Source organism: Loxodonta africana, chromosome 9 (genome assembly GCF_030014295.1).
Source record: "Loxodonta africana isolate mLoxAfr1 chromosome 9, mLoxAfr1.hap2, whole genome shotgun sequence".
Taxonomy (NCBI): domain Eukaryota; kingdom Metazoa; phylum Chordata; class Mammalia; order Proboscidea; family Elephantidae; genus Loxodonta; species Loxodonta africana.
The window spans coordinates 66,790,789-66,803,834 of record NC_087350.1 but is presented as its reverse complement, the minus strand read 5'-3'; the positions used below and the strand labels follow the sequence as shown (position 1 = coordinate 66,803,834).

Sequence of the window (13,046 nt, the reverse complement as noted above, 5' to 3'; positions counted from 1 at the left end):
TGAAGCAGTGGGGACTGTGGAACAACTCAGCTTTCCCTTGGGCAGCCTCAATTCTATTTTTGCAGATGGGACCACGAGCACAGCTCTGGGGGGCCTTTCCCATTCGCCTCTTTCCCTGTCTTCCTCTTCCTATCTCCCATCTCCCAAACCAGTGAGTTGTGGGATTACATTCCAAGTATGGGCTTTCTGTTAGTCTTCCAGTTCTTGTATTTCTTTTTCCAGCTGTGAGAAGGCGTGTACTTTAATCTGTGAACCATGCTCTTTATGCTTTTTTTCCTCCCACCCACTGAGTGGATGCCTAAGGCTTTCCAAATTTTGGAAAAAGAATTAACCAGGCTGCCCTTGGCACCAGGACAGCGTCCTGTGTCCAACAGTTACTCTCTGATTAACTAAAAGGAAACCTTTATTGTTACAAGTATTGTAAAGAAGATGGGTCTGGAACAAAGAAGTCTCCTTCATTGTAATTTCTGGCTGCACTACATGTGATTCTGTGTTGTGCCAGGGGCAGAGCTGAAAGATCATTCATCTTTTTTATTCCCGGGCCACTTCAGAAAATGGCACTGTCCAGCGAAATATTATTTAATAGCAAAATATATTTTAATTGGAAAATCATTTTAAGTAACTGAATAAAAATGTGTGCCAGGAACTTTCCCAACAGACGGCAGAGTATGTACATTTTGTGAAGGTGGAGCAGCATCTATTTCATATATTTTTTAATATAGAAAATACAGGCATATTTAAAAATGGAAACATGTAAAAATATGTCACAAAGAATAACAAAATATATCACAAAATTAAAAAGTAAACCAAAAATAACAAGTTTACTAAATAAAACAAGACCCAGCACCATGTCAGACTTTCCTTCTGTGAGTTCCAGGGTGCCCAGGCACTACCAGGAAGAGATGATCCTGCTTTGGGGAGAGCCAGTTGGTTGTGCAATGGTTAAAACCCAGTCCTCCTTTTCCTAGAAAACAAACAGATTTAAAAGACAAAAATGAACTGGGGAGTCAACAGCTCTTTTGGGGCTGATTAATACAGGACTGAAATGTCTCAGACACCTGGGCATTATCTGTGATATTGTTTGTAGGGATGAGAGTCACTCCTTGAGGGAACCAAGGGGCATGAAAACAGGCGCTAACTTATTAAAAGGTTTGAGAGTCAGGAGACCTTAGTTTGATCCCTGCACTGTCATGAGTTTCCTTTCTGACAATCCTCTCATCTGTAAAACAAGGGATATGGATCTTGTGAACCTGAAGTTCTCTTACAGCATCAAGAGTCTATGGTTTCACTTATGGCACTTGTTTAAGGAATTTTCTGAAGATGCACACAGACATCAGAGCAGCACAATTTCTTTCTTAACAATCAAGCTATCTGGGAACAAGACAAGGTTGGTCTTATGCATCGGAAGAGAAGGTGACATGTTGAAGAATGTAACACCTGCTACAGGCCATTTCTCCACCAGCTGTCATAATGCCGAAAAATCACTCCATCTGTCAACAAGCATTCATTGAGCAGCTATTTTTGTGCCTGTCCTAGGTGCTAGGGATACATTCTTTTAGGCACTCAAAATCACATGGGAGGGAAAGAAATTAAAAAAAAATAATAATTTCTAAATCTCTATTGTTTTGACTTCTCAGAAAAGCTTTTCCCCTCTCCCACTTGAGAGAATTATACTCCATCTTCTTTTCTTTTGGGAACTGCCACCCTTTCCTCCCCTTTACCCAATGTTGTGACAAAATTGTCTGGGAAGCCTTCCTGTTAGTACAACATAACCCAACCTAGGACTGCAGTTGACTCATCTGTGGGTGGGCCTTTGAATCAATCGGACCAATCAGAGTTCTCCTGGAATCCTAAACTGGGATGGCACATTATCTCTCTAGATATTGTACTAAAACCCAAAACCAAACCCGTTGCCGTGGAGTCGATTATAGGATCTGAAAGCAGATCTGTCCTGCTATGTGAACTGAAGAACAGACAAAGCCATTCTTTAGCAGACAGAATGGAGCAGACGCTACAGAGAGGAGGCGAGATGGGAGGTGGAGAGGCTTTGGATGGCTTTCAAGTGCCCAATTCTGTCCTCCTGAGGCTAAGTCACTCCCCTGTCTTTGGGTTCCATTCAAGGCTGTTCAATCTTTGGCTGAAGGGTGAACCTCAGGAGTTGCCGCATTACTAAGCTGAAAGGGTGTCCAGAGGCCATATTCTCAGGGATTCTTCAGTCTCTGTCAGGCCAGAAGTCTGTTCTTTCTTTTGGAGTTAGACTTTTGTTCTACATTTTTCTGCAGCTCTGTCTGGGACCCTCTATTATGATCCCTGTCTGAGCAGTCCCTGGTGGACCCAGTCTGGTGGAGGCTGCGGTAGATGTGGTCCATTAGTCCTCTGGACTAATCTTTCCCTTTTATCTTTAGTTTTCTTCATTCTTCCTTGCTCCTGAAGGGGTGAAACCAGTGCAGTATCCTAGATAGCCACTCACAGGCTCTTAAGACCCCCAGACACTACTCACCAAAGTAGAATGTAGAACATATTCTTTACATACTATGTTATGCCAATTGAGCTAGATATTCCCCGAGACCTTGGACCTCACAGCCCTCAGTCCCACAATTCAGTCCCTCAGGGAATTTGGATGTGTCTATTGAGCTACCATGACCTTACCTTGTACAGGTTGTGCTTGCTTCCCCAGTATTGTGTACTGTCTTACCCTTTACCAAAGTTTCCACTTATCTACTGTCTATTAGGAAACCCTGGTGGCACAGTGGTTAAGACATATGGCTACTAACTAAAAGGTCAGCAGCTTGAATCCACCAGGCACTCCTTGGAAACCCTATGGTGGCACTTCTACTGTCCTTTAGGGTCACTATGAGTCAGAAATAACTCGAGGGCAACAGGTTTTTTAATTGTCTATTAAGTGTTTTTCCATTCCTACCCCTCCTCTTCCTCGTAACCATCAAAGGTTATTTCTTTTTTGCATGTAAACCTTTTCATGAGTTTTTACAGTAGTGGTCTCATATTTGTCCTTTTGTGATTGACTTATTTCACTCAGCATAATGCCCTCCAGATTCACCCATGTTATGAGATGTTATGAGATGCAACGTTGTTCTTTATCATTGCATAGTACTCCACTGTGTGTATGAACTACAGTTTATCCATTCATCTGTTGATGGGCATCTAGGTTGTTTCCATCTTTTTGTTATTGGGAACAATGCTGCAACGCACATGGGTGTGCACATGTCTGTTCATATGACAACTCTTACTTCTCTAGGATATATTCTTAGGAGTGGGATTCCTGAATTGTATGGTATTTCTATTTCCAGCTTTCTAAGGAAGTGCCATATCATTTTCCAAAATAGCTGTATCATTTGGCATTCCCACCAGCAGTGCACAAGAGTTCCGATCTCCCCACAGCCTCTCCAACAATTGTTATTTCCTGTTTTATTGATTTGTGCTAGTAATGCCGGGGGTGAGATGGTATCTCATTAAGGTTTTGATTTGCATTTCTCGAACAGCTAGAGATCTTGAGCGTTTCGATCATGTGTCTGTTGGCTGCTTGAATATCTTCTTTGGTAAAGTGTCTGTTCATTTCCTTTGCCCATTTGTTAACTGGATTATTAGTCTTTTTGTGGTAGATTTGTTGGATTTCCTTGTAGATTTTAGAGATTAGACCTTTGTCTGATTTATAACAGCCAAAATTTTTTTCCCTAGTCTATAGGTTCTCTTTTTACTCTTTTGGTGAATTCTTTTGATGAGCAGCAAGGCCTGTTCTGATAACAAATTCCTTTCTTTGCTTAAGCTAGTTAAAGTTGTAATAAGAGAATCCTAATTAATACGTGTTCGTTAGAAGAAAAATCACGGTATAAATTCTGCCTTCTTTGCTGGTAGTTGCCTTTCCTTGAAAGTAGGATGTATATCTCAGATTAATTTGCCTTAATCTTTTCTTAGATTCCTACATCAAACTTTTGCATTAAAAAAACCTAGATTCTGTTCCCTTTATTAATAGACAGTATTTTCATATAAACTAATCACTACTCTTCCTCTGGTCAAGGAAGAGCATCTAGGGCAGCATTCTGATGTTGGGGAACTATGAAAACTCTGGGTTTCTTTTTCCTTATCTGTAAAATAAAGGAGTTGAAGTATAAAGTCTAAAATTATAAAAAAAAAAAAATTATAAATACTTCCTATTCCTTTTTGAGTCACCGCCATTCTTATTTTTTTCTTTTTTCTTCTCTCTCTTTCCTCTTCTTTTCCTTTTTTTTTTTTAAATAGAAATCCTTTATAGTTTGACTCTCATTTTCTTAAATTCTATCTACTCTGCTCTGTGGTAAACGTATTATCTCTAACTGGGCAGCTTCCAAAATACTTTCAATTCCAAATTTGCTCCTTGGGGTTCTGTCTTAGTCATCTAGTGCTGCTTGCTATAACAGAAATACCACAAGTGGATGGATGGCTTTAACAAAGGGAAGTTTATTCTCTCACAGTCCAGTAGGCTAGAAGTCCGAATTCAGGGTGTCAGCTCCAGGGGAAGGCTTTCTGTCTCTGTTGGCTCTGGAGGAAGGTCCTTGTCATTAGTCTTCCCTTGGTCTGGGAGCATCTCAGCACAGGAACCTCAGGTCCAAAGGAAGCACTCTGCTTCCAGCGCTACTTTCTTGGTGGTATGAGGTCCCCAGTTCTCTCTGCTCGTTTCTCTCTTTCATATCTCAAAAGAGATTGGTTTAAGACACTACCTAATCTTGTAGACCTCATCAATGTAACTGCTGCTAATCCATTTTATTACATCAGAGAGATAGGATTTACAACACATGTGGAAATCACATCAGAAGATAAAATGATAGACAATCACATAGCCATATAAAGGAATCATGACCTAGCCAAGTTGACAGATATTTTTGGGGGACACAAGTCAATCCATGACAGGTCTGGTTTATTTTTTTCTATCTGCAGAGACAGCGTATGCTTGAGATATGAGGAAATTCATTGGCACAAGATGGATTTTTTTTAATTAAGTTTTTGTTTTAATAGGTTTTTGTTTTTGCAAGTTGATCCTGACATTCCAATCCAAATGAAATTAAAGGAAATGGAAAAATAAGAGCTATATTCAGTTAATTGAATTTCTCCTTTTTGTAAAATAAATATGGAAATACCCATTTGTTTTTAATGACTTCTATAAGATGGATTAAGTAAATGTACTTTATAGAAACCTAAATGATGTAATAAAAGGACTTATACTGAAAGCCTTGAAATGGAGCTGGTAATATCCCAACATTGCAACATTTGTGAGGACAATATTTTAATATTAAAAATATTCTATTCGTGGTATGGCAAAGTATGTTTAGTACTTTCTGAGGCTTAAAAAGGTTTAAGTTATCTTTTACCTACTTTCTTTTTGACTGACTTTTATAATTATCTTTTCTCAATTATGATATTTATCTGGTCAGAAATGAGAAACTAACAGAACCTGTTTTCAATTAAATTCTCTTCTAGTCAGTGACATACATATATACATGTCTTTACTAAAAAATATGAAACAAAATATATCACTTAAAAAATAAGTTTCTTATCAATTTCAATTGTACTCAAGGATTTAAATGAACATCTATTAAATAATTTCCAATAAAATGTACAGTTTATTATTTATTTTATATCCTTGCACATGAAAGATACAATCTTCTGTTCAAGAAGGGTTTATTTTTAAGATATTGTTTTATTTGTCAATCTTGAACTCATATTTTTTAGCTTTGACTTTAGTTCAAATTTAAAAAGTATATTTAAAAATGGGTATTTTTTTAAATACAATGCTTACATTCAATCTAGAAATACTTTCTTGCTCACGGAACAACTGAAATGGAATTTTGATGTCATCATTTTCCCTACAAGCATTATTTTTGACGTTCTTACCTGGAACAGTCATGTCCTGTCCAAGTCGAGAGGCAATGACATCGGTTTGGTCTTACGCATTTTCCACCATTTAAGCAGGGAGACTGGCAAACGGCTGGGATAAAAAATTCATGCATTATTTAATTAATACTTAGCAATTCTGAAGATGTTCATGAAGGCATATGGAATGAGATTTGCTCAACTTCCTGCTCCAGCTTCCATTGCTCATCTACTGTTTGCCTTATCCATTTCTGCCACTTTGTCTGACCTCACAATACTATGGGGCATAACCTCCCCTTTTCCTTCCAAGCTAGTCAGTTTTCATACTTAAGTTTCAGGTTAAGGTCTATCCACTTATAGAAACCTTTGCTGATTGCTCCAAGGCTGCACTAATTTCTGCCTTCTTTCATCTTTTTATTTATGCAACCAATTTGGCACTTTTAGTATTTGAAACTGTAAATTTTTCATAATGCTCAATTAGATTGTAAATTTCTTGAGGAAGTCAGCACTAAACTCCACGACTGACTGTGTGATTACATTAGACATTAACTCTAAGCACAATAAATCAGGCATATGGATTGTCTAAAATAACAGAGGATTCAAAAGGTCCTTTTATTTGGCTAGGACACCCACTTCATGGCTTTTACCAGCTTTAATTGGAGTTACAGAACCTGTATTAGGGATAAAAATTAATCACAGTCGAAACCACAAATCCACGGTCTTATAACCAAACTCTTCATCTGGATGATGCCTATTTGTTAAAAAATCTGACGAAGACCTAACAACAAGTTTAACAACATTTGTCAAAAAGGGGAACTTCTCATAGGAAGACAATAATATGCCTGTTGGGGGAAATCTAGACATGGAGAAACAGTCCAGTCTCATAGCATAGAAAGGTAGGCCCTTCCACAAATGGAAAACTCTTCTTTGGTGAGATACAAATAAAGGATACTTCTTAAATCATTCATTCATAAATATATGGAAAAATGTCTGCTAAGCAAGTGTCAGGTACTTGGTAAGCACTGGGTGGGTGGGAAGAGATGGAACAGGAAGTAAAACATCAGTCTTTGCACTTGAGAACCTCTTTTGGCATGTTAAGAGTAAGAGTAGGGCACCAAGGTATACTTATTTTCAATTTATTAAAAAAGAGAAATTATCAAACAAAGAAGGATTAAAACTAGCAAAAATAAAACACAATAAACTAAAACCAACATCCCATAGTTTTCGGCTTGCTAATATAAAAAACATCACTCTTTTCCAAGAGCATGCTGACTTAGTGGCAACGACTATACTAACAAATAAATCATTCTTTTACTTCCCTGTCTAAAAGGTTAGTATCTGATTCCTACCCCATTACGCTGGCGCCCCCAGTGTTCCATTCTGGGCCACCTTCTCACACTATGTGTCTTCTGCATACTTTTCTCCCTATTAATTTTTTTTCAGTGATGACCTACAAATCTCTGTCTTCAACTTAAATGTATCTTCTGGGAACCTAAACCATCATGTTTATGTTCCCCAGGCCACTCAAGCCCAGCATGTCCATACATATTTGTATCCTCAAACCTGCTCCTCTGTGTCTTCTGTCTCAGTAGAAGGCACCACCTTCCATTCAGCGGCTCAAGGTGGAAACATCAGTCTTAACTCTTCGCAGGCCTTTACCCCTATAATCTGTAACCAAGTAACACTGATTCTACCTCCCTCAAAATCCACCATTTTTTTTCCTATTGTTTCTCGAAAACTCTTGCCAATTTTACCTCAATAACCTTCTAACTAATCTCTCTATTGCAAGTCTTTCTGCCATTTCATTTTCCGTACTGCTGCCAAGATCATTTTTTCTAAAAGAAAATCTGATCACATGATTTCTCTGCTGAAAATCCTTTAGTGGTTTCTGTTGCTCACCAGACATAATCCAGCATTCGGCTCTGCCTATCTTTATTCAACCATTTTGGCACTGTTTACTGTTTTAAACTGTTGACTGTTTTACAACAGTTTCATTTCCAGCCACATCTCCATTTCCTCTATGGCTTTAGTGAGACTTTGCTGAACACACATGTATGCTGTTATAGCTCTTTGACTAGAATGATCTTTTCCTGGCGATTCCTCTTTCTCTTCCTCTGATTCTATGCTTGTGAAGCCTTTTCTGAAGCCCTCCTTTGGTTCATTTACCCATCTTCACTGCTGCCATAACCTTTCTATAGAATCTAATTAGCCCGTATCTTAATGTAGTCTAGTCATCTATTTACAGGCCAGCCTGCATTCCTTCCCCTTTTCCAGACTGAAATTCTGGAGCAACAGCTCTCATCTGATACACTTTTGTGTGCTTAGTACTTAAGGTGTATAAGCAGAATACATGCTGAGGTAGTTGCTACAAGATTAGAAAAAAGACTATATGGAGCAGTATCATTAAGGGGTTATTGTAGTGAGGGAAAAGAAATACAAATGAATTTGGTCAATTGAGCATTAGCCTGAATGGTTCTAACTGTCTAACATTTATAGAAATGGAATGTTAGAAAACAGATTTTTGTCATATAGAACCAGCTTGGAGATACGAGGAAATTTAGGCAAGGCCTTGGACGCCGGGTAAGGTTCGAATAGGTAGAAAAAAGAGGGAGACCATGAGCAAGGTCTAAGAGGTGGGGAGGAAAAGGGACTGAATGGGGTGTGGGGGGCGGGTAGCAAGGAAGCCATCACTGCCGGGGAGACAGTGTGTGATTAGTGGGTGTGGGACGTAAGGCTTGTCCGGTGTGGTACAGTCAGTCTATGTTGTACCTTATAAGTCAGAAGTTTTGGCTGGATGTAGAGACAACAGGTAGTCATTTAAATTCTTAAACATGAAGAGATGGGCCAAAAGCAGTAGAAAGAAAAAAAAAAATTTTTTTCCCCCCCAAAAGCAGTACTTTAATGATATTCAGCCTGGAAACAGAGATGGGTTAGTTCAACTTCCTAGAGATGAATAGGTCTTCTATTAGGTGGTGACAGTGAGGATAGAGCAGGACACATGAGATACTGTGCAGGAAGGAATAAAAAGAGCCACGCCGCTGATAATCTCAGATAAAGGAGGGGGAGCGTCAAAGGTGTCTCTATCCGGAAGAACAATGCCATCACCTGCAAAGCTAAGGTACTGGCACAGGGCAGAGGTGGTTTGCAGGTAAGCTCAATTTTAGACGCATGAGAAATGTGGATAAATAACAAGGTTGATTTGGTATGAACAAACGCTATCTAGGTTGCATGAAGAGTCTCAAAGCCTTCAAATTTGGTCTCCAGTATATTTTTTCCTTTTCTTCATTCATGGATGGCTTAGTTTTGGCTTCAGGTAGGGTGAACACATATCTCTTTTAGCCTGTGACAGTCCCTTTCACTCCCATTTCCCTGGTTTAATTATTAACAGTGCCTCTTTCACTCTCAAAAATGTCCTGGTTTTGAAGCTAAATTATATGGTCAGCCCAGCCCAGCCTCAGTGCTCATGACAAACACTGATGTCAACTATGTCAACTACTCTGCTCTGCTTTGCCTTTTATGCCACTGGGGAGGTGGAATAGGTATTTAAGTATCGTTTACAGGACACATGGTGGAGTGTTAGAGTTTATACTGAATATAGCAAATCTTCCTTTAAATTTTTTTTTTTTTAGTAACCTAAAAATTCCGAACGTTAGAATGTAAAAACTTGCCATTTTTAACTGATCAATTCATTTGACATTTACTAAAAAACAAAAAGCTATCATATTCAGGCACTATGCTAAGCACTGGGGACATAAAAATGACAAAGAAACATCTCTGCCTCAAGCGGTGCATAGTCTAGTGGGGGGAGGGGATATAGAAACAGTAATGAAATACAGTGGGACAAATGCTTAAAGTCTGTAACGGCTGCTCTGGAGACATGTTTGTTAACAAGCAATTAACCACGATTTGTTACTGTGTTCCACGATGAGGAACCATCTCTTTGTTTTTTCACTTTAAAAATTGTATTTATTTACAGCCTTGCGACAGTTTTCACATTTTAGTCGTTTAGCTACGTTAAGATTAAAATAAATATTCTTCTGAATCTCTGTGTGTGTAACGTTTTCCTTACATTCTGCAAAATGGAGATGACATGAAGAAGGCTGACAACTGAGTCAGTTTAGATGCTCTTTTTGGCACCAAAAAAAGGTCAAACCCATTGACATCAAGTCAGTTTAATCCACAGCAACCCTACAGGACAGGGTAGAACTGCCCCATAGGGTTTCCAAGGAGCGGCTGGTAGATTCAAACTGCCAATCTTCTGGTTAACAGCTGTATCACTTAACCACTGAACCACCAGGGCACATGACCCTGAAAAGTACTGTTGAGGCAGAGATATAGCTCAGCATTGAGACTACCCTTCAAGGGACCATCTTGAGTGGTTTTTGCACAACTTGGGACCCCTTTAATGTCACCACCACATCTGTATCTGAGTCATACCCATCAGTGTCCTCTGGGGCTTTCTGGAGCTAAGTCACCAAGGAAAAGAACCATGAGAGGAAGCCTACCTGTATGACAGCGGGACCCAGTCCAGCCAGGGGGGCAATTGCACTGATAAGGGGCCACACAGCGACCGCCGTTCAGACAGGGAAGAATGCATATTGCTAAAAAGGAGATTGAAAAGGATCTGATAAAAATACACATGCTCAGATATGTTCAAGTGCTCAAAAAACATTTTCCAGGAGGAGCGATACCTCACTTCACCCACCAGATAAGCTTTCCCACATGTTGTGCTTATTAATCAGTATCGCTGGAAAACACCATGAAGAAATTAAGTCTGGCCCCTTACTTAGCCTGATGTAATAAGCTAATGGCAAATGTACTCCTTCTGTGAGTTGACACTCTAATTAATATCTGTTAAGTTCTCTGTGAGTCGGAATCGACTCGACGGCAGTGGATTTGGTTTTTTTTTTTTGTAAGTTTTTTGTGTTGTCTCCTCACAAAATAAGCAGAATGTTCTTCATTTATTATAGTTTCAAATTGCCATTTCCAATGACATAAAATGCTCTGAGAGGGTTTGGCTGCCTCAAGGCTCTCTTCTTGTCTTGAACTAATGTGGGAATAGGAGTTAGATAGGCTATCCTACAGGCTGGTGTTGGCAACATGTTAGCAGTGATGGGACCACTCAGCCTTTATTTCCTCGAAGCCAAGGCCTGGTGGTGACTGAATCAGGCCTCCCCACACCCTCCACAGCACTGAATCCTCTTACTAGAAATCACTGAGCTCTTTAAAGAGTCATCGTCTGTTTAAAAGTGAGATTTTCTACTGCCTTGATGCTCCAAGTAGCCAGCCAGCAGCACTGGCATCACCTGGGAGTTTGTTAGAAATGCAGAATCTCAGGCCCCACCCCGACCCACAGAATCAGAATCTGCAGTTTAACAACATTCTTCAGATGATCTGTGTGCACGTGAAAGCCAGGGAAGCTCTGGTCTAAAGCAGGAGGGCAAGCACCAGCTAGCTCAGTGAGCTAAGTCAGCTAAGCCAGGCCTGCAGTGGGATTCCCCAAGGTAAACACTCCCTGAGTCCCTGGACTCCTAAAATTACAGCAGGTCAAATCTGGGAACCCTGGGTGGGAAGTAAAAATTGGGGGCAAAAGGAAAAATGTGGTTTCTCTTCTTAACCACAAACTAAAAAATTTTTTTTTTTTTTTTTAGGAATAGTTGCCTTGATGAGTTGTTAGAAGTTTACATTTATTTTCATTATATATATTTCCTTTACACATTAGTTGAAATAGCCACATTTAAAAAGTTTCAGAATATCTTATAAAATGTCTGGCCTTTAGAAATAACTGGTATAAGCCAACAGCCACCATATTAGTGACTTGACGCTTTTTAATGGTTTACATATGCCACTCCCAATGAAGTATGTAACCATTCTATCTTCATAGTTTTTTTTAAGATACTGAAACAAAGTGCAGTTGAGAAATAAAATAAATAAATAAATAAAGACAATAATTTACATTCTTCTGGAAGTTCAAATACAAAGTACTCTTTTGAGGATCAAAATTCCGAAGTATCTACAAATGTATTGCCGTGCCAACTTCCTTTGTTTTCTTAAATGGAGGAGTTAACTTTAATGAAAAAGAGTGAATGGTGGGTGGCGAATATTACTTGCAAAGTACAATGTTATGCAGAGGTGACCATTAACACCAACTACAGCAATGAGTAGCACAAGACGAGGGCTGGGAAAGTTCTGTTACAAGCTCTTTCCCGAGAAGACAATTGTAAATTTGTGCCAGGAGGTATGTGCAGATGGTTTTGAATGGATATTGACAATTGTTATTTCAAAGTTATTAATATTCTAGCTCTTTTGGAACCTACTGACATATTCAGATCAGCCCCACGTGCCCTGTCTGGTTACAAGGATTTAAGCAAATGAATTCCACCCACCGGCAAAGCCAAGACCCAGTACCTTCCTTGAGTTAGCAAACTGCCCAGACTCAAAGTACAATTTGAAAACACAGTATATGAGATTTGAGGACAGACTCACGCTCTTCACAGAGGCGTCCCATCCAGCCATCTGGACAGGAACAAGCATTTGGGCGTTGGCAGATACCTCCATTCTGACATGGGAATCGACAGACAGCTGGAAAAAGAAGAGGATGGGTAATAAATCTAGGGAATTGTGGAAGGTGGCTGTCATAAAATAAACTTGCTCATTTACATTTCATAGTATTTCCTTGACTCAAGCTTTAAGGAAGAGAAACACAATTGAATCTCAAGAAGGAATTTTAATAAATGGAGAAGTGTGGCATTTTATTGGCTCTAATTGCCGTGTTTATTCTTTGATGAGTCCTGGAAGAAATCTCGAACCTAGTACAACTAGAGACCCATAGCTTCCAATATGCCACGTCCCTTTGTGACTTCATACTGTTTCAGATACTGTTGTTCTCCCTGCCTGAATACTATTCTCTCTCTCTTCCCTTTGCCCTACCACTTTTCCTGCTAAACTCCCTTTCATTCTTCAACACCCAGTTCCAAAGTCTCCTTATTTACGAAACCTTCCCTAACTCACCCCCACAACTTCCTGGGTAGAACAAAATATGGCTTTCCTTTGCCATACTCCCTATCACTTTGAACTCAACACTCTTTTATTATATGCCCACTTGTGTCTATAAATCACCTATCACATTCTATAGCAAATACTGTGTTCCCTTCTGTCTTCCGGCCTCCTTAGGTGGTTCA

The 13,046-nt window shown here is 39.3% G+C and overlaps 1 protein-coding gene across 1 annotated transcript in view; it reads right to left on the bottom strand.

The window, feature by feature from the left end:
- Positions 1 to 575: 575 nt before the first annotated feature.
- SVEP1 (sushi, von Willebrand factor type A, EGF and pentraxin domain containing 1) overlaps positions 576 to 13,046 on the bottom strand; it is a 193,131-nt gene continuing 180,660 nt past the window's right edge. The window contains exons 45-48 of the mRNA XM_003407810.4: positions 12,352 to 12,447; positions 10,371 to 10,466; positions 5,887 to 5,980; positions 576 to 964 (exon numbers count right to left, since the gene is read on the bottom strand). Of these exons, the coding sequence (XP_003407858.2) occupies positions 943 to 964; positions 5,887 to 5,980; positions 10,371 to 10,466; positions 12,352 to 12,447 (308 nt within the window). The 3' untranslated portion in view covers positions 576 to 942. The remainder of the gene's footprint in view (positions 965 to 5,886; positions 5,981 to 10,370; positions 10,467 to 12,351; positions 12,448 to 13,046) is intronic.